Source organism: Capricornis sumatraensis, chromosome 7, assembly GCF_032405125.1.
Source record: "Capricornis sumatraensis isolate serow.1 chromosome 7, serow.2, whole genome shotgun sequence".
In the NCBI taxonomy this organism is placed as follows: Eukaryota; Metazoa; Chordata; class Mammalia; order Artiodactyla; family Bovidae; genus Capricornis; species Capricornis sumatraensis.
Window position 1 is genome coordinate 19,979,103 of NC_091075.1, and position 20,898 is coordinate 20,000,000.

Genomic DNA, 20,898 nt, shown 5'->3' on the forward strand with positions numbered 1-20,898 from the left:
ACAGGAGCCTGGGGGGCAGTCCATAGGATCACAGAGTCGGAGACAACTGAAGTGGCTTAGCACGCACACACGCATGCCAAGATATAAGGCAGGTTTTGTGACCACTACCTTCCATGTGGAAAGACTGAGGCACTGAGAGATGAGATGAAATGCCCACTGGTGGAGCCCACTGGGCATAAAAATCCGTATCGCCTTCTTCCCCATCCACTACTTTGGTCGCAATCCCCCAAGTCACATGCATTATAGAAATGGCTGAAGTTTCCTGCAGAGGAACCACCCCCCTCAAAAGGAAAAGTCCCACATGTTTAACCCTCTTTCCAATCTCTCTCTGATCTGAGCCCAGCCTAGATTTTCAGAGTTGCCAGATCCACTGTCAATTACAGAAGGAAGAATCTGTTTAGAAGAATGTGTATTTATATTTTCTGCACCATCTTTTCATGGAGATGTTCTTTATCTCTTTGAAATGATTATATTAAATGGATGTGGGGCTAAAGTTAGACCATATTTCCCAGTCAGGATTGGTTTTGAGTCCTTAGGCAAAACAAACGTGAAACTCTGCATCAGGCTCACGAACATCAGGAACAGCTCCATCTTTGCCAGCTGCTCTCCCATACACACTCGCTTCCCTAAAAATAAGACCAGAAAAAAGGGATTACAAGACCACCCCTTTTCCTACCTCAAAAGGGACACATTTATACAAAAACTCTAAATTGAGTGTTTTAAAGGCAGACACAGAGAGGTTTGAAATAAAATTGCCACATATACCCCAGGGTTTCCCACAGTCTATCAGAATTTTTACCAAGTTCACATTTTAGCTAACTCCTACTCCCAAAAATCTATGCTCATCCTAGATAGAAACTGGAGACGGACCCAACAAGGAGGGCCACCTCGTCTCCTCCATACCTACTTTTCTCTTTCCCTGCTCTTACTGGAAGATTGAAGAGCAGAGACATCACTTGAGAATCTCTGGAGCATTCCTTTTCTATAGAAAGAAGCCTCCCTGCCCTCATCTAGGAACTTGAAAGAGTAACTGCTGAGATCAGAGATCCCACCCTCTCACCCATCGTTCAGGCAGGTTGAAAGCTGCTCTTAACTCTAATAGGTCTCTGGGACTTAAGCAATCACCTGGACAACTCAAAAAGGAAGATTTCTAGTCACATTTAATGATTTAAAATCAACTGCTTTCATTTTTTTAAATATGAAATGAATACAGTGGAAATGCATTGTCTAAATTATTTCTCTCATATATTGGCTTGTCAAGAAAGACACATTTTTAAAACAATATCATGAAATAATAAAAGATTCTTCTGGTTCTACTTCTTTCTTAATTATACCATTAAGAAAATAAAAGTTTAACTGACCTATCCCGAAAGGAATAAACGTTTCCTTTTTAATAAGTTGTCCTTGATCATCCAGAAATCGATCAGGGTAGAAATCATTTGGTTTCTCCCAGATGGCTGGGTCTCTGTGTACTGACCATAGGTTGGGTAATATTATTGTGCCTTTAGGAATGGTATACCCTTGGAGCACTAAAACAGAACAAAACCACAGAATCATTCAACATGCTTTTACTAATAGCTCTCAGTAAACATCACTGTTTGAAAAAAAAAAAAGAGCTAGTTATGTATCTAGGTTCTTAACCTGCTGAGAGTAAACTTTCAGGTCCTTTGAGGGCACGGAAAAGACCTTATTAACTGTTATCATCTCCACATGATCCCTGCTGCTGCTGCTGCTACTAAGTCGCTTCAGTCGTGTCCGACTCTGCGACCCCATAGACGAGAGCCCACCAGGCTCCCCATTCCCTGGGATTCTTCAGGCAAGAACACTGGAGTGGGCTGCCATTTCCTTCTCCAATGCATGAAAGTGAAAAGTGAAAGTGAAGTCGCTCAGTCATGTCTGACTCTTTGCGGACCCCATGGACTGCAGCCTACCAGGCTCCTCCGTCCATGAGATTTTCCAGTCAAGAGTACTGGAGTGGGGTGCCATTGCCCTCTCCGCCACATGATCCCTAGACCCAGCCTAAGACAGAGCACAGGAGCTGCTCTGATGCATATTGAGTTAATAAATTCAATCAAACCATTAAAAATTATAATTAACAGAAACATTAAAATAGAAATCATGTGGCATGTCAAGTAAACTGTCCCCAAAAATTATAAATTCCTCCCTGGTGGCTCAGTGGTAAAGAAGCCACCTGCCAATGCACAAGACACAGGTTCGATCCCTGGGTCGGGAAAATCCCCTGAAAGAGGGCATGGCAACCCACTCCTGTATTCTTGACTGGAGAATCCCATGGACAGAGGAGCCTGGCAGCCACGCTCTATGGGGTCACAGAGAGTCAGACATAACAACTAAACTCAGATGGTAAAGAATCTGCCTGCAATGCAGGACACCTGTGTTTGATCCCTGGGTCGGGAATATCCCCTGAAGAAGGGAACAGTTAGTTACCCACTCCATTCTTGTCTGAAGAATTCCATGGACAGAGGAGTCTGGCAGGCTACAGTCCACGGGGTCGCAAAGAGTCGGACAGGACTGAGCAACTTTCACTTCACTTCAGACAACAGTAATTCTTATATATAATTTACAGCTCACAGAGTCTTTTATGTCCACACAATGCAATGAAGAAGGTAAACCAAAGGGATATAACAGGACGTCAGCACTGGCTCTTACCAGCTCACAAGATCATATGTACTTTAAACAATGCCCCAAAGATGCCGCACATACTTCGTATCTAATTTCCACCAAACTGTTGAGTGATCCAACATCATTTATAAGTGATTGCCTCCTACAATTGTCTTATAAGTAGATAAGCCCATTTCATCACAGGCTGTCTCCAGAGGACAACTCCTGGCTATGAAGGATATTTACAGTCTGAGTGCCTGTATGTCACTGTAGGTGAGAGGCTGAAACATGTGCCCTCAGAATCAGATGGGCTCTTCTAATTCTTCGCCATTTGTGCTTCAGTTGCAGAATTGTTAAAAACGATGCAGGGTAATTCCCAGTTGAACTCCTTAATTCCAAATTTAGCCTAGCTCTTCAGACCTCCAAGAACAGGAGGACAGAGAGGGACCTTTGTTATTTATTGTATCTGCCAGTACAGCTACCTTAAAGGGCAGCAGAATTTGCCTGACCAGTGTACATGAGCATGCTTTGAAGGCTAGAGAGCCATTTACCAGACAGGCAGTGCTGGAACACCAGCCAGCACAGCAAACAGGGACAGTGAGGCTGAAGCATCCCCTGGACATTTGACTATCCATGACCATGCCGACCCCCCGCTGCACCCTCACCTCAGGTCCTCCGGGTGAAGGGGCTGGGTTCCCCTCAAGGGCATTCCAAGGAGGAAGGCTCTGGACTTGCCTGTTTTCTCTGAGGTCATGTGAGGGATGGAGAGCGGAACCACGGTGCTCAGCCTCTGCACCTCCATGATGGTGGCTTCTGTGTAGGGCATCCGCGCCTTGTCAGTGAGGGAGGGGGCGCGGTCAGCACCAACGACCCTTGCAATTTCTTCATGAACCTTTTCTATACCAAAAAAAAAAAAAGGAAAGCAGAATCCAAAGGATAAGCCAGGAGAGACCGCCCTCCCATGCTCACTTCCCATCACCACACCCGCACAGTTGGGAAGTCAGCAGTAGAAGCTGACTTAGCCTCCGTGAAGTGAAGCACCGGTCAGATATCCCAGTAGAGGCAGCTGGTCCCAGGGACTCTGTACTAGCCTGGGACTCTTAACGGAGCATGGCAGAGCAGACAGAGGGGCCAAGGGGAAGGTGCACTGGATTCAGGACCAGTCTGAATCACTCTCTCGTATCAACTTTGAACTGGTTCTCTAAGCTTTTACCTGTGACGACGTGTGACAGCTCAACATGACCCCCAGTGACCTCACCTCTTGGTGGTCACATCTTTGTGCCGTCCCCTCCCACTTTATACCAAACTGGTCTCTGGGACCAACAGAATAGGCAGAAGTGACGATATGACCATTCTGAGCTTGGCTAGTTGACCACCACAGCGTCTGTCTGGACCACCCACTCTCGGGTCATTCACTCTGGGAGAAGCTGGCAGCCAAGTCAAGGTCTGAAGGGCAAGGCCCGCCAGCAGTCATGTGGGTGAACCATCTTGCTAGAGGGTCCTAGTCAAGTCTACAGGTATTTGTTGCCCCGGCCAACATCTTGATTATAATTTCGTAAGAAATCCTATGCAGAACATCCAGATTAAGCTGCTCCAAATTCCTGATCCTCAGAAATTATATGACATAATGAACGGTTGTTCTTTTAAGATGCTAAATTTTGGGATAATTTGCTACTCATCAATAGTTAATGAATGCAGGTAGGCAAAATCCCATCTATAGTAGGCAGACAATGGTCCCCCAAGGTGTCCATAATCCCTTAGAACCTGTGAATATGCTATCTTATATGGTAAAGGGACTTTGATTAAATGAAGGACCTTGAGCTGGGGAGATTATGCTGGATTTTCTCGGTGTGCCCAGACTAATTACATGGGTTTTAAAATTGGAGAACTTTTCCCAGTTGAGTTTAGAGTCAGAGGGAGATGTGACTATGAAAAAATGGCCGGAGAGATACAAGATTGCTGACTTCAAAATGGGAGCAAGGGGGCCACCAGCCAAGGAAGCTGGAAATGGCAAGGAGATGGATTCTCCTCCAGAGCATCCAGCAAGGCACGCAGCCCTGCCAATGTCTTGATTTTGGCTCACTGAGACAGTGTCAGACGTCTAATGTACAGAACTCTAAGATGACAAATTTGTGTTAAGTCGCTCAGTGTGTGGTTATTTGTTGTAGGAGGAATGGAAAATGAATACACTTCTTCCCCCTGTCCTTCCACTGACATTCACTACCTACTGGTATTGATGTGGTGGAACTAGCTCTGTGACCTTGTGAAAATCACAGAACTCTGGGCCTCTGGTCTCATTTTCAAGAAAGATGGATGGGTTCAGATGATTATGATACTCTTCAACTCTAAGAGAGTCCTCTCTAAAGTTCTTCCTTCACCCTAGATTTCACACAGAATCAGACCTGTAGAGATTTAACGCAGATGCATGCAAGCTGTGACCTTAGTGCCACTGTCTAGAATCTTGGAGTTTCACTGTTAACACCTTACCAATTCCCTATGAGATGCAAGCATTTCCATTTTGTTTTCCAGCCCGAAGACGTTGCTTATTGATAGGAGCCACAGGATCACCAAGGTTGTTGATCCTGATTTAAATATCCTGGTTTTGCCATGAATAAAGGAAACATCTGTTTATTACCTTGAATGTTGGGGTGCAGTGACATATACAGGAGGCACCAAAGCAAAGAGTTCGTTGTGGTATCAGTGCCAGCAATGAAGAGATCGCCAATGATATAAAATAAGTAATCTTCATCAAAACCACTACTGCTATTATTTTTCTTCTCCTCTTCCACATGGAGAAGATACATGTCGATGAAGTCCTGAGGGTTCTCTACATCCAAAGACTCTCGATGGTCTTTGATGATTTTTTTAAGGAAAATGGTTAAATCCTTTTCAATCTGTCTTAATTCCTTAAACGGTCCAAAAGGAAGGTAATAGAGCCAGGAGCATATGTTGACCAGGAGGAGCTGGGTGTTCAGACAAATTTCTAATGCTCGTGACATAAAATTAAGCATTTTCTTAAATTCACTATTGGTGTAATCGAAGCGCCGACCAAAGCACAAAGAGCAAATGATGTTAGAGACGGCGTTGTTGACGACGGGGAAAGGGTCGAAAGGGGCTTCTCCGTGCCTTTGCATTTCCTCTTTCACATATTTGAATTCCTCAATAATCTTGGGCTCCAAGCTAAGCTTTCCCAAGCCAAAATGACGAAGAGTTGAATGAGAGAACTTCCTCTGCTGTTTCCAGACTGGACCGTAACGTGCAAATACAATCCCTGCAAAAGGAAACCAAGGAAAGACGGTGAGAGACAGCAAAGCTTGATTTAATACTGAAGAGGACCAACCATGAAGTGGACTTGTATTTCTCAAGTCACTTGTGCAAAGCTCATATATGTATAGATAAGGACCACCAGCCAAGAAGAACAACTGGCAAATTTTAGTTATCCAGATAGTGTATGTTTCTAATAACAAAAATCATATCTAATTTCATTAGAAAACTTTGCTAAAAAGCTTATTATAACAACTCCGGGTGAAATAAGAGAAAACAAGACTCGATTTCTAGAGTTACATAAATTTCAAAATCTTATTTTCTTAAAGTGAACCCAGACTTAGAAAATATCTCAAGCTAGGTACATCCATATTCTAAACATTATGAACAGAAGAAGAAGCACAGTAACAGAGTGCACAGGAGGGCAGGGACAATATCTGAGTTTGCTGTTGCTGCTAAGTCACTTCAGTCGTGTCCAACTCTGCGCGACCCCATAGACGGCAGCCTACCAGGCTACCCCATCCCCGGGATTCTCCAGGCAAGAACACCGGAGTGGGTTGCCATTTCCTTCTCCAATGCATCAAAGTGAAAAGTGAAAGTGAAGTCGCTCAGTCGTGTCCAACCCTCAACGACCCCATGGACTGCAGCCCACCAGGCTCCTCCATCCATGGGATTTTCCAGGCAAGAGTACTGGAGTGGGCTGCCATTGTCTTCTCCGAGTTTGCTCGTCATTAAAATCCAAACTTCTGACACAGTGGTACATACAGAGGAGGAGCTTGTTAAATATTAGCTGAATAAATCAGTGACCCAACTGAATTAGAACAGTGCTCATCAAAGCTTGGATCAAAGAACTGGCAAGTAATCTAAAATGTCTGTTGTTGCAAACAGCCCTAATTTAAAAGCATCTGAACTCTAGGACATTCACAATCACATCTTATTTGATTCTCACTTATGTCATACATCTTTCACCATTCTCTCAGAGGTTGTATCAAATTGTTCTCAAATATTCCTTGCTTCCTGTCACTTATTTCATCCTCCTCTTTTCCATGGTGTGCTTTATTGTTTCAGCCAGTTCTCCTTCCTTCCCATTTTTCATCTATTTCATTCCTGCTACCTTCAAGGACATGCTTCATTCACTTAACAAATATTTCTGAATGCCTACTATGTACCAGACACTGGGATGCTGTGAATACAGCTGAGAATGAAATAAAGACCTCTCGCAGTGGTTAAGCCTGTCTATGTAAAATGATTCTCAATAAAAAAGAAGCCATAGGGTCAAATGTTCTGAACGATTTATCAGGTTCATTTTCCTGCCTGGAATCTTCCACACATCTGCTCAAATATGATATTCTTTCTAGGCCTTTTGTTTAGGTGTTTTATGACTTCCATTTGTCATCATCTACAAAATTTGGGGCGGGGGGGGGGGCTTCCCAGGTGATGCTAGTGGTAAAGAACCTGCCTGCCAGTGCAGGAGACATAATGAGACATGGGTTTGATCCCTAGGTGGGGCAGATCCCCTGCAGAAGGGCATGGCAACCCACTCCAATATTCTTGGCTGGAGAATCTCATGGACAGAGGGGCCTGCTGGGCTACAGTCCATGGGGTCAGAAAGAACTGAACACAAATGAAGTGTTGTAGTGCAGAGTAGAAATTTTTTGGACCCTCCTGTATTGAACCCATTTCCCTGGAATCTATGTCTTTTTCTTCTTCACTACTGTATTTTGTTGGAGCCTATCCTCTAGTAGTTTCCTGGGAAAGACACATTTCTAAAGATTTTCAGCAAATGTATTAATTGTACCTTTCCCCCTCCATCAGAATTTTGAAGATTGCTAAGAGTACATTGATGTGTTATAAAATTACACACCTTCAGTGTGACTAGGTATGGCCAAACTCCTCTCCAAAGTGGAGAAGACCCCAAAAGTGTGCCTACCAGAAGTATATTAACAATCTCATCAAATAGTTGCCATCTCTTGGCAGTTATCAACATTTTATTTTTGCCAATCATAGGGCTGAAATGTATCTCATCTGATTTTTATTTGCATGTCCCTGATTGTTACAGTGAGTTGGAACAGCTTCTCATATGGCTATTGCCCAAGTTTCCTATTCTGTGATTTGTACTTATAAACTGTGCAATTTTCTTCTTATATATTCTACATGCAAAGCAGATATTGTCTTCCATCACGTGAACTGCTTTTTTCATGTTTTCATGCTACCACTTGATAAACAAGTTTTAAATATGACGGTAGTTGCATTTACCAATCTTTTCTTGGTGGTTTATTCTGTGTATCTTATTTTAAAAATCTTTTCCTACCACAGGTTCATAAATACAACTATTTTCGTGTAAAATTAAAACATTTTGCTTTTTGACATTTAAGTCTCTATAGCCTACCTGGAGTTTATACTTATGTGAGGTATTCCTACTTGTTGTGAAGAAGGAATCCACTTTACCCCCTATTTTGATAATCTGTTATTCAAGCAGCATTAATGGAACAGCTTCTCCTTTCCCCTGCTGATCTACATCACTGCCTCTGTCACACATCTGCTGTATACAGGCAGCTCCATTTACAGGTTTTCTAGTCTGTTTTATTGTATATTGTTGCTGTTGTTTAGTTGCTAAGTTGTGTCCAACTCTTTGGGGCCCCATGGACTGTAGCCCACTAGGCTTCTCTGTCCATGGGATTCCCCAGGCAAGAATACTGGAGTGGATTGCCATTTCCTTCTCTAGGGGATCTTCCCAACCCAGTGATCAAACCCACATTTCCTGCATGCAGGATTCTTTTAACACTGAGCCACCAGGGAAGCCCACTAATTTTCAGACCTTTATCCTAATAAAGGATAGTGAAGGCTCTAAAAGGGTTTCCCAGGTGGCTCAGTGTAAAGAATCTGCATGCCAATGCAGGAGACACCCCTGGGTTGGGAAGATCCCCTGGAGAGGGGAATGGCTACCCACTCCAGTATTCTTGCCTGGAGAATCCCATGGACAGAGGAGCCTTGGGCTACAGTCCATGGTGTTGCAAGGAGTCCGACACTATTGAGAGACTAACACTTTCGCTTTTCAAGGCTCTACAGTTGCCTTTGAGATCCACCTTAGCTGCAGTCCACAAGTATTGTTTGCATGTCTCTTCAATGCATTTGAAGTATAAAGTTCTTCTTCTGTTATGATTCTCTTTTGCCACCTAGGTTAACTGGCTTATGCTGATTTTTTACATCGATGAGGCTAGCTTTTTAGTCTAGAATGTGATCAATTTTAATTAACCTCCAAATAAAGTAGGGAAGAATTTTTATATAAGCAATTATTGGGTATAAGGTCCTCTTTTTTTGAAATTAAAGAAAAAACTTTTAATTTTATATTGGAGTATAGCCAATTAACAATGTTGTGATAATTTTAGGTGAACAGCCAAAGGGACTCAGCCATACATATCCATGTATCCAATACAACTGAAATTTAGCATTGTAAAATTGTCATTTTGAAACTAAAGAAGAAACGGAAAAGACAGTGATTTTTGCATATTGTTACATGACCTTATTAAATCTTTTTTTCACATGAAGGACCAGAGCACTAAAAAATCATCCACTGCGGGTGATAAATACACTAAGCCTGCCACTGTAAAGTCCTTTCCAGCAAAGAAAGCCAGATAACTGTTAGACTCAAATCTTCTTTATCCTTACCAAATTTTTATCCGCCTGATCTCTCAACTATTCAAATACTTATGTTAAAATATTTTGCTCTAACGGTCCTTGTTAATTTCTTTTTGCAATTATGTTTTTGTTATGTGTATATATGTATATATATATAATATTTTAATAATTAAAATATATAATTAAAATACACAAAAATTTTATATATCTCTGTATCTATGTTGTATATGCCAGACAACATTGTCAGCTACATTCAAATTTAGAAATATTTTATCTTCCTGGTTAAAGGGTTCCTTTTATCACCATGTAATGCCTTCCTTATTCTTTGTTTCTTTAGTTTGGGGGCTATGCTGGGTCTTCGTTGCTGCGCTCCGGCTGTCTCTAGTTGTGGCAAGTGGGGGCTACTCTGCAGTTGCAGTGCACAGGCTTCTCATTGTGGCAGATTTTCATCTTGCATGGCACAAGGTCATATTCCTCTGCCCTCACTCCCCTCCCTACTTCAAATCACTGGCTGACCAAGAGGTCACTAAAATCAAAGGTCTTCAAGAGCATCTATTTTCTATTTTCTGCCGGGAGGGTGATAAGGAACTGGTCTAACTGTAGTTTATGCGCACTTCTAGCAAGTGCTGTTTCCAGCTCTCTGGCGCGTCCCTATCTCCTGTGATCACTGGTACTTCGGATTCCTTAGGAAGAACTGTACCACACTCCATTAGTACCTCCCCCTGTGGAAACTTAAGGGCGGTCACCCACCACTCTTTGAAGTCATCTGCCAATCCTGTCTCCATTCTTTGTCTTCAGGTGTTATAGGTACATTTCATCATGGATGGGGTAGGTGCTTCTGTGCAAAGTCCCTCTGGTGTAGTGTGTGATTTTCAAGACAAAGAAAGAATAAAAATTTATGAACTACTTCTGAAACTAGACTCTCTTGTTTACTAAAGCCCCATAAACTATTTTCTAGGGAACCACAGCTTAGTCACACTTCCTGTCTTTAACCATGCCTAAACCTTTCGCTGCCGTCAGCATTCAGAGGCTGCGCTACTGGGCTCCCTTCTCTTTCCTTGGAAAGATATGGCCTCTCACTCTAACTTCAGGATTTTATCCTAATGTTAACTACCATCTAATTTAAGATGTCACGTATGACATCTCTGGTCTGTCCTATTTCTCAAGGAATTTTATTCTTTTGTTAGGTCCTCAGTCTGTGTCACCTACTTATCATCTTTCAAACTCTCACCTTTCAACTCATCTTTAAATCCATACATTTGGATTTTAGAAACATTTTATCTAGCAAAATGCCCTCTATTAGTTTTTCCAATATTTATTTAAAGTCCCCTATGTGTCAGCTACAAAGGACATATGGATTTAAAAGACAGTCACTGTTCTCAAGATGCTTTGTTTTTTTGAAGAACTGGATAAATCAACAACTCTAATACACTGTTTTATGCTGGACTCTACTGAGGTTGCATAGCATATTGAATGTTGTACGGTGGGTTGCACTAAAGTTGCATAATTGGTATGTATGGTATTGAATGTTGCATTGTTGGACTGTACAGGATTGAATGCTGTATGTTGGACTATACTGAATGTTCCATTGTTGGGATACATTGTATTAAATGTTGTATGTTGGAGGTTATTGAGGTTTCAATGTAGACAGAGGAAAGAGCATCCTGTCAGCTGAGTGAAAGCAGTGACATCTGAGTGATACTTCATTTGTAAATAAGGATGTATATGAAGGCACATTTTAGAAAAATGAAGAACTTGGGGGAAGTTAAAAAGGGGCTGGATTATCTTCAGGGAAAAATTCAGGTTTAGCTAAGGCGGGGAAAAGGAGGGAACTCTCTCAAGAGACGCTGGTACTTGGGCGTTGGGTATTGACAACAACTTGACAGGTATGAGGACTTGCCCAGTAGCTCGAATGGTAAAGAATCTGCCTCAAATGCAGGAGAACTGGGTTTGATCCCTGGGTCAGGAAGATCCCCTGCAGCAGGAAATGGCAATCCACTCCAGTATTCTTACCTGGAGAATTCCAGGGATAGAGGAGCCTGGCAGGCTACAGTCCGTGGGGTTGCAAAAGTTGGACATGACTGAGTGACTAACACTTTCACTTTGACACATATGAAGTGCAAGATCTAAGAGGTGTCCAAGGAGACAGTGTCTGAGAATGCCAGGGATGAGTGGCATGGACAGAATTAATGGCATCAGGGTTTCAAACCTTGTAAATACCATGGTTGGGAAGTCTTAGAGTCTTAGAGTGTTTGGAAGAGGTTCAGGCACATCTTCCAATTGTTGACACCTCCATTCTTTTTTTTTTTTTACATCGGTGGCTCAGAGGTTAAAGCATCTGCCTGCAATGAGGGAGACCTGGGTTTGATCCCTGCTGCTGCTGCTAAGTCGCTTCAGTCGTGTCCGACTCTGTGCGACCCCACAGACGGCAGCCCACCAGGTTCCCCCATCCCTGGGATTCTCCAGGCAGGAACACTGGAGTGGGCTGCCATTTCCTTCTCCAGTGCATGAAAGTGAAAAGTGAAAGGGAAGTCGCTCAGTTGTGCCCGACTCTTCACGACCCCATGAACTGCAGCCCACCAGGCTCCTCCACCCCTGGAGAAGGAAATGGCAACCCACTCCAGTATTCTTGCCTGGGAAATCCCATGGACAGAGGAGCCTGGTGGCCTACAGTCCACAGGATCGCAAAGAGTCGGACACGACTGAGTGACTTCACACTATTCTTATGTATACAATGGTTGTCTACAAAGACTTCATCTCAAGGGGGATAGAAAAACACTGAAAAATAAAAACGACCGCACAGCAAAATCAGGACTCTGGTTTGGAAATGATAAAACATACCCTCAATCTAGTTTGGCAAAAAGGCCAAGTAGGCTGTGGATGGAATCAAAAAGCAGAAAGAGCTGGGTGTCACCACATCAGAGAGGACTCAATGCCACATAACTCCTTCTCTCCGCACCCACTTTCACTTCTTTCTGCCTGCCTTTCTTCTTTCTGTGAACCAGCTTCTCCAAGAATCAGGAGCTACCCTGAGATGCCCATTCTCCCATTTTCACCACTAGAGAGAAAAGCCCTTCCAAAACCCTCTATTCTCTAGTTATAACCTGAAAAATGCTGGAGAAGGTCTCACGTGTTCATTAGTTTTGTCTTGAGGTTTTCAAACTATGCCATTCTGGTAAGTATAGTACTTCTTGGGTAGACTTGGCTCTGACTTAAAAAAGTTTTTTTATTTGAAGTAGAGTTGATTTATAATATTATATTAATTTCAGGTATACAAAATTAGTTTCAGGTATACAAGATGATTCTGTATTTTTAAATTATACTCCATTTAACATTATTATAAATATTGGCTATATCCCTGTGATGTACAATATACCCTTGTAGCTTATTTATTTCATACCTAGTAGTTTGTACCTCTTAACCTGACTTTGTAGCTTTATTAACTATTCCTGCTCAGGAACAGAATCAGATGGATCAATAGGTTTGATGGGCATAGCTAATGTAGAGCATCTTTATGGCCTACCTAGCTGACTATAGCTTTTATGCTTAAAAACAACATCAACTTGTCTAAGCACAATCATTTGAAAAACTCAAATAAATAACTTTCCTACATGCTAGAACTCGTTGACAATGTGTTAAGTGAACAATTTTCAGCACATGACTGTTCAAGAAACACTCCTTCTCTGCTAGTCTCACCAATTTCAGTAGCAAAATTCTTTAAAGACAATTTCTTGTAAGAAACATTTAATAACACTATTGGTCTCCAGTTCCTAATATCACCTTCTCTTATAGCCTACACATCCTCCTTCTGGACAATGTCACATTTTATAATGTTGCCGTTGGCAACGACACTGAAGGGAGTGAGCAGGGAGTGAGGAATGTCTGGGCACTCCTCAAATCTTGCTGAGTCTCTCAGCCTTTCACTCCTGTGGCCGATCTCCTTCAAGCTGACCATGCCATCCACTTCCAGATCTATGAAGTCAACCCAGAACTCATCTGCTCCTTTGTCCCCTGATGTGCATCTTGAGATAAATTTACCTTCTCCCGTTTTATTCTTCACCTTTGAAACAATTCCATTAAAAGATTCCTTGACTATCTACATTTTCCTGGGCAGATGGCCTATTGTTTATTCCAAGTAAAATCCATAAGCATTTCCCTTGTTACATATGGTTCTTGCTTTACCTTCCCCTGTCAATCACCTTCACTAGCAACAGAAATTTCTTCCAGCACATTTGCCCAACATACATCCACCAGAACACCAGAGCAGCATCGCTTCAGAAGTCCGAGCTGTGTCTTGGGGGAATTAATACTTTTAGGTCAGACACTGAAGCAGCAAATTATCCTGGGCACCCAAGACTTTCCCCATAAGGAGGGATCTAATAACAAGCTGTGATCCAACTAATACTTAAAAACCGCCTTGTTATATATAACAACTACCTTATATATGTAATAATAACCATCTTATTATATATAACTACCTTATGTATAATAATAAATGCTTTACAATATATTTATGTATAATAACTGCCTTATTATATTACATATAATAACTGCCTTATTATATCTAATAAAGCAGTTTTTAAGTATTAGTTGGATCACAGCTTGTTATTAGATCCCTCCTTATTTAGGAAAGTCTTAAGAGCCCGGGATACTTTGGTGCTTCACTTAAAGTATTAATTCCTCCAGGAGGCAGAGCCTATTGTACGGAGGAAGTCAGAAGGAGAAAGACAAACATTGTATATTAATGCATGTGTATGGCATCTGGAAAGACAGTGCTGACGAGCCTGCCTGCAGAACAGCAGCAGAGTCACAGACACAGAGGACCGGCTTGTGGACACAGTGGGGGAGGGGGAGAGGGGACTCATGGAGAGAGCACGCGGAAACACACACGTCACCATCTGCCAAACAGAGCTGGTGGGGATTTGCTGCTGACACACGGAGCTCAGCCCAGGGCTCTGTGACAGTCTAGAGGGGTGGGACAAGGGGGCAGATGGGAGGGAGCTCTAAGGGGGAGAGGACATATGTATACCTGCAACTCATTCACGCTGATGTACGGCAGAAACCAGCATAGTATTCTAAAGCAATTATCTTCCAATTAAAAAAGAACTGCCTTATTACGGATTATTGACCAAACTATACAGCCACCAAGAAGGACCTCAAAGAAGAAAATCCAATTCTTACCTTTAAAAAATCAGGAGGAAAAGACAGGCACGCAACAAAAGTGACAATACAATGTGGTAAGTACAACAATAGGTGCTTGGGTGCATGCATTCATTCATTTCTTGACTACCTATTCTGTGCCAATTAGTGGGGGTACAGTGGTTGAGATGACCTAAGTCTTTACCCTCACAGAGGTCACATTCTGGAGGAAGACGGGGTTGGTAATAGGCTAAATGCTTTCAAAATGTTTAATGAATGAGTTTAGTGAAATATGAATGAGATTAAGTTATGATATTGGACAGTGTCTAAACTAGAAGTGAAAGGTGACATTTGACCTAAGAGATGATAAAGAGTCAGCCAAGTAAAAAGTTATTCCAGGCCCAAGGATAACAAAACCCAGTAGCCAGAGGCAGTCACCAACTTGCCAGGAATCAGCTTAGTGTGTCCAGAGCAGACACTGTACTTGTAATGTACAAGCAAAGAGAGAATAGAAAAAGATAAACTCCAAAAGGCAAACAGACGCCAGATCCTTTAGGGCATATAGGTCAAGAACAGGGTCAGAAGCAATTGGTTTTAGTGGCAGAGTGACATGATTGGTTCTGATTCGTGTTTTTTTTTTTAAGAGATCCCTTTGATTGCCGTATATATGAATGATCAGAGCTGAAGCAAGCAGGCTAGTTAAGAGGTTTCTGCAGTAAGAGATGAGAACTGATTGTAGCTTGGATAAGCTGGAGATGGGGAGAAGTGAATGGATACAGCACGTGGATGTATCTGCAGTAGGAACTGACAAGACTTACTGACTGACTGGAAGGGAATGGGATGAGAGTTTAAATGAAAACAGTGGTATCACAGAGAAAAGAGTAGCGCACCTCTGCCTGGGAGGGTAGAGAAATATGTCATAGAACATATCCTCAGAGAGGAGACATTGAAGCAGGTGTGAGAAAACAGTGCACAAGTATTGGCGAGGATGTGGAGAACCTGGAGTGTGGGTCACTGCCGGTAGGAATGTAGGTCATTGCCGGTAGGAATAGAAAGTGGTGCAGCTGCTATGGAAAATGGTATGGCAGTTACTCAAAAATTAAACACAGAGTTACCTATGATCAAGCACTTCTGGATTTACACCCAAAAGAACTGATAGCAGCACTCTGAGTGGTTATTTGTAGATACACAGCAGCATTTTTCGCAACAGTCTAAAGGAAGAAGTACCCAATAGTCCACCAAGGGGGAATGGATAAACAAAGTGCACTGCAAGCGTTAAATTGAACAGCAGTCACTCTTAAAAAGGAAGAAAATTCTTACACATGCCACTAGATGGATGAACCTTAAAACATGTATGAGGTGAAATATATCAGTCACAAAAGGATAAATACTGCATGATTCCACTTAAATAAATTACCTAGGATGAAAAATAGAATGGTGGTTGCCAGAGGTTAGAGACGTTAATGTTCAGTGGGTGTTTAGTGTTTGTTTAATGGGTATAAAGTTCCAGTTTTGAAAGATGAAGAGAGTTCTGGAGATAGCGGTGATGGTTTCACAATGTTATTGACTTAATGCCGCTGAACTGTATGCTTAAAAATGATTAAGATGGTAAATTTTATGCTATCTGTACTTCACCACACTAAAAAAAAAAAAAAGAGAGAGAGAAGAAAAGCAGGCAGAAGTTCTCCAGGTGACCATGAGATGAGAAGAGAATTCCAGGGAGAAGCAGCAGCCTGTGTGAAGGTGTGGAGAAGGTGAGGTATGGACTATGATGTGTGTAATTTTCAGTAATACCAAAATTAATATTATAAACATTAAAATATTAAGATCATCTTTACTATTCATTTAAAATCCTGATGCAAAAAATCTGGCTTAATCCGGGTGTAAAAAGCCTGAATCTCTTTATGCCACATTCCAAGAAGGGTAAGCAGTAGTTCATTTACGTACCAGTTACTGACTCCTACTTCCTGGTGGCACAATGGTGAAGTATCTGCCTGCCAATGCAGGAGATGCAACAGACAAGGTGTTCAACCCCTGGGTCAGGAGATTCTCTGGAGAAGGGAATGGCAACCCACTCCAGTATTCTTATCTGAAAAATTGCATGGACAGAGGAGCCTGGTGGACTACAGTCCATGGGGTCGCAGAGTCAGACACAACTGAGCGCACACACACTACACTACCACGCCACTGCGTGCTAGGAAGGACAAGGAATTACTCTGTCCTCCTAGATGTCAGTCTAGTGGTGAAGACACAACTTTTGAGCCCAAGGTTATAAAATTCTGGGTACTGATTACTGCAGCGAAGGAAAAGTACTTTTGCAATTAAACAGGTTCCAACAAGGGAGCCTAACTTACCCGGAGCAGAAGTGAGGGAAAAAACAAAACTGCCTGCAGGAAAGACATTGAAATTAACACCTGAGTTAAGGACAGGATTGGCACAGATGGAAAAATAGTCTGGGACCCGTGCCGGCCAATACAACAGAGGGAACACTGATAAACAAAGGGCAACTGTGATATCCGACTGCAGCAAAGATGTTTACTAACCCTTAAAACTGCCCAACTTAGACTTCCATAAGCAGGAATCACAGAGGCTCTGAACCTGATGTATTAGGCTTGTCAATTGGCTCCTATCTTATCGGAAAATAATCACATTAAATTCTTGCACTCAGAAGGCCAACGGTGTAAATATCCCTCTCTGTTTTTAACCAGGCCAAAGTTTCTCGTCAGGAACACAGCCTGAAGAGTGAGGCCCTGTTCTGGGAAGGAGTGAATACTCCTGGGGCAGATGGAGCCTATCCCAGCTGGACCGACGGGATCCAGGAGTGGGAGGCGCGCCTCCCTCCACCTCCGGCTGCAGGTGCGAGGCGGGCCGGGTGCGCGGCCGCAGGGGCACAGAACCCACAGCCTCTGCGCACCTGCAGCCCCAGCCGCACGTTCACACGGCCCGTGACCCCCGAGGCGCGGCCCAGCTCACCCTTTCCCTTGGTCATGATGGAGGTGAGCGGCACCCGCGGGCGGTCGCTGAAGACCTCGGCCTGCTGCACCAGCGCCTCCCGCACGCTGTGGAAGTCGTTGAGGACCACCACCAGGTAGTGGCCGATGAAGAAGCTAAAGATGTTGCCGTACACACGGCCCAGGTCGCTCAGGAGCAACTGCACGCCCTGGCCCGAGGCATTCATTCCTCCGTTTCTCGCCCGGCGATACGGCCAGCTCTTCCTTCGGAGAAAAGGCGGCAGCAGCACGAAGCCGAAGTTGCCCACCACGGGCCAGGGCGCGGGCCCGGGGGGGATGCCCCTCTCCGGGAGCCGCGACAGCCAGCTCCAGCCCAGCAGCGCGGCGAGGACGAGCAGCAGCAGCGCGCCGCCCGTGGGGTCCAGCCGCAGCAGCCCCGGGGGCGCGTGCAGGAGGCGCAGAGGCCAGGGCGCGTCCTCGGTGGGGGGCGGGGGAAGCCCGGGGGAGGCCATGGCCTGTGTGCCGGTGCCCGCAGTCCCGGGCTCTTGCCGCAGACCCCACGAGACTCTCCCAGACACTGGTGCCGGGCCCCAGGGCCAACTCCCCTTGACGCCTAGGGGCGGGGAGAAGACGCGGATGCCACTCCGGATTGGCTGCGCCCACCGTCTCCGCCTGTCCCTCCAATCAGCGTCGCCCGAGCGGAAACGGGGACGCGCTCGCAACCGCGCCGTTGAGGTCTGCGGACCCGGCTGGGCTCGCTTTCTGAAAGTTGGCTGCTTAAGCCGGGTCGCGCCCCTCCGCTGGGTCGGACTTGGCAGTGACCTACCCCTGAGAAAAAGATGCTCGCGCGTATTTACGCTCTGGTTGGTTATCAGACTTCCTGTGTCCATTGTCAGTTGCGTGCTTAAACGGTGCCAGGTCAATAGGCCGTTCATATGACTCAGCCTAAACATTAGCACTTTTACCCTGAGTTGGGAGAGAGGTCCTCGCCCCGTCTCCTGGAGCAAAAGGACAGGATTGCTGCTTTATCTAAGTCGGGATTCGGAGGAAGAAATGACCCTTTCCTCCACCCAGAAACAGCAGGGTGATGGAAATGCAATGTGTAGAATTTGTAGATGTAGGTGACCAACGCTTTGGAAAGGAGGGGTGGGTAATAGTCGTGAGAGGCTGGGGGAGGGAGGGGGCGGATGATGGAGTAAAGCGCGTAGAACTTGCGGTTCAGTTCAGTTCAGTTCAGTCGCTCAGTCGTGTCCGGCTCTGCGACCCCATGAACCGCAGCACGCCAGGCCTCGCTGTCCATCACCAACTCCCGGAGTTCACTAGACGGTGGGAATATCTCTTTTGTGCGGAAAGTGAAAGCTCAGCGTGCGTTTCAGCGCGAGACCTAATCCAGAAATTTGCTTGGCGGGTTTAATTAGCTAACAATATAAAAAGCAAATTGGGCGAGGAGGGGTGACAGTATCGTTCTAGGTATGATAACAAACCAGAAATGCTGAGGTTGGCATATTAAGAATTAAGTAATGCTTTCCAAGTCTGTCTTTAATTTTCCATAATTATGGCTCCTCCTTTTTCTCTGACATTACACAAGATATAATTGCCTTGTTTTCCCAAGTAAGTCTCTTACTTCTGTGATGCAGATAGGAAGTATTATGGGCTGAATTGTGTTCACCTGAAATTCATGTATTGAAGTCCTAAGCCCGAGTACCTCAGAATGTGACTGTATTTGGAGACAGGGCCTTTAAAGAGGTAGAGTAAAATGAGGTCATATAAGTGGGCCCTAACCCAGTATGACTGCTGTCTGTTTAAGAAGAAGAGATTAGGACAGCAACAGACTCAGAGAGAAGACCATGTGAAAACACAGGAGGAAGATGGCCGTCTACAAGACAGGGAGGAAGGACTCAGAAGAGATCAACCCTACCAACACCTTGATTCTTAGATTTCTAGCCTCCAGAAACTGAGGAAGTAAGTCTGTAGTACTGTGTTATGGCAGCCCTTGCAAACAAATTCAGAAAGGGAGACCTTGTTCATAATACAGACTATGGATAAATTATTTAAACATGAAACATATAGCTCATCCAGTGCTTCTTAAGGATGAATTTTCCCAAATGATATCCAGGCCTTTCTTGTCAGAAAAAGGAATACTTTCTGCTTCATCCATCCTACTTTAAATAGAGGAATAATATAATAATCAGCAGCAGTAAAAGAAAGCAATACCAAAAGATCTTTGGGGTGGGGAGAGAGGGAAAGGAAGAGGAGAGGAGTATTAAGGGAAACATTTTTAAATGGAATCCCCAAAGATCATTTAAACCACTCACCTTCCCACTGGAATCCTTCTTGCTGGATTTCAGCCAGAATTGTTGGTAACAGTATATCCAAAATATCTAAGTACTATTATTTTGTTATCAAGAGTGGTGTTGAATCTTTAAAAGAGAGGTGTTAAATTACTCTATTTGTAAAACTACAATTGTCCAGCTGGCTTGTAATTCCCTGGGAGGTAAATGCTACACAGGATACTCATCCAGAGTCAGTGAGCATGAACAGAGAGAGCTTACGGCTTAAGAAGAGTTTGCAAAATGCTAATGAAAGGAAAAGTTGAAATACTAATTGTATTATTTAGTTGCACAACTCTACTAGCCATTTAAAAATTAATTCCTTCATTTCCTTTAAGTTCCTATGATTTGCTTCATATATACTCCTTCATACATACTTCCACATATAGTATATAGGTATTTCTGTGCATGTTCTCTGAGCGTCCATTTGCCCTACAGGAAACTGGGTTAACCAATGTACCTACATCAAGTGTAAGGATTACATGAAGTAATGAGCACAATGTCTAGCATTTAGTTTAGGCTCAATGAGTACAAGCTGTAATGGTAATAATTATCTCTGGGTCCTGACTCTACAGGTTGGTGGTATTGCCTTCCCTTTTCACCTCTTGCAACTTTACCTGCCTTTTCCAAAATTAGATTGTGAGACTGGCCAGTATACTTTGTTTTCTATATTCAGCCTTTCAGACTTGTATGATGAATAAATAAACTGGCCCATCTTCAGTATTACCCATATCATTCTTCTCTAGTTGAATGTATTATGATTTTCCTGGAGAGGAGATGAGGGGAGGGAGGACCCTGAAAAGTATTGGTAGAAGGCAGAATCTCAATAGTAACAAAATCCAATTCTCAAAACTTTTTAAAGTAGGATCAGAACATATATTTTTGTTTAATGCCCAAACTGGTCCAGATGTCCTTCAACAGAAGAGGATAGGGATTAAGTTGCTCAGTTGTGTCTG

The 20,898-nt window shown here is 43.5% G+C and overlaps 1 protein-coding gene across 1 annotated transcript; it reads right to left on the reverse strand.

The window, feature by feature from the left end:
• Nucleotides 1-444: 444 nt before the first annotated feature.
• Nucleotides 445-18,124, reverse strand: CYP2U1 (cytochrome P450 family 2 subfamily U member 1). Its single transcript, XM_068975441.1, has 5 exons — nucleotides 17,635-18,124; nucleotides 5,255-5,890; nucleotides 3,355-3,516; nucleotides 1,362-1,529; nucleotides 445-626 (listed from the first exon to the last, which is right to left on the reverse strand). Exons 1-5 carry the CDS (start codon nucleotides 18,122-18,124, stop codon nucleotides 451-453), a joined length of 1,632 nt encoding a protein of 543 aa, XP_068831542.1. The 3' UTR covers nucleotides 445-450.
• Between the last annotated feature and the right edge of the window lie 2,774 nt (nucleotides 18,125-20,898).

Bases quoted from the DNA above. Each gene is read 5' to 3' on its own strand.
- CYP2U1 (XM_068975441.1), bottom strand. From the start codon at position 18,124: ATGGCCTCCCCCGGGCTTCCCCCGCCCCCCACCGAGGACGCGCCCTGG. The intron at 1,530-3,354 runs GCAAGTCCAGAG...GTTCTGTTTTAG, and splicing joins CATGACCTCAGAGAAAACAG to TGCTCCAAGGGTATACCATT. The intron at 627-1,361 runs GTCAGTTAAACT...TCTTATTTTTAG, and splicing joins GTTTATTCCTTTCGGGATAG to GGAAGCGAGTGTGTATGGGA.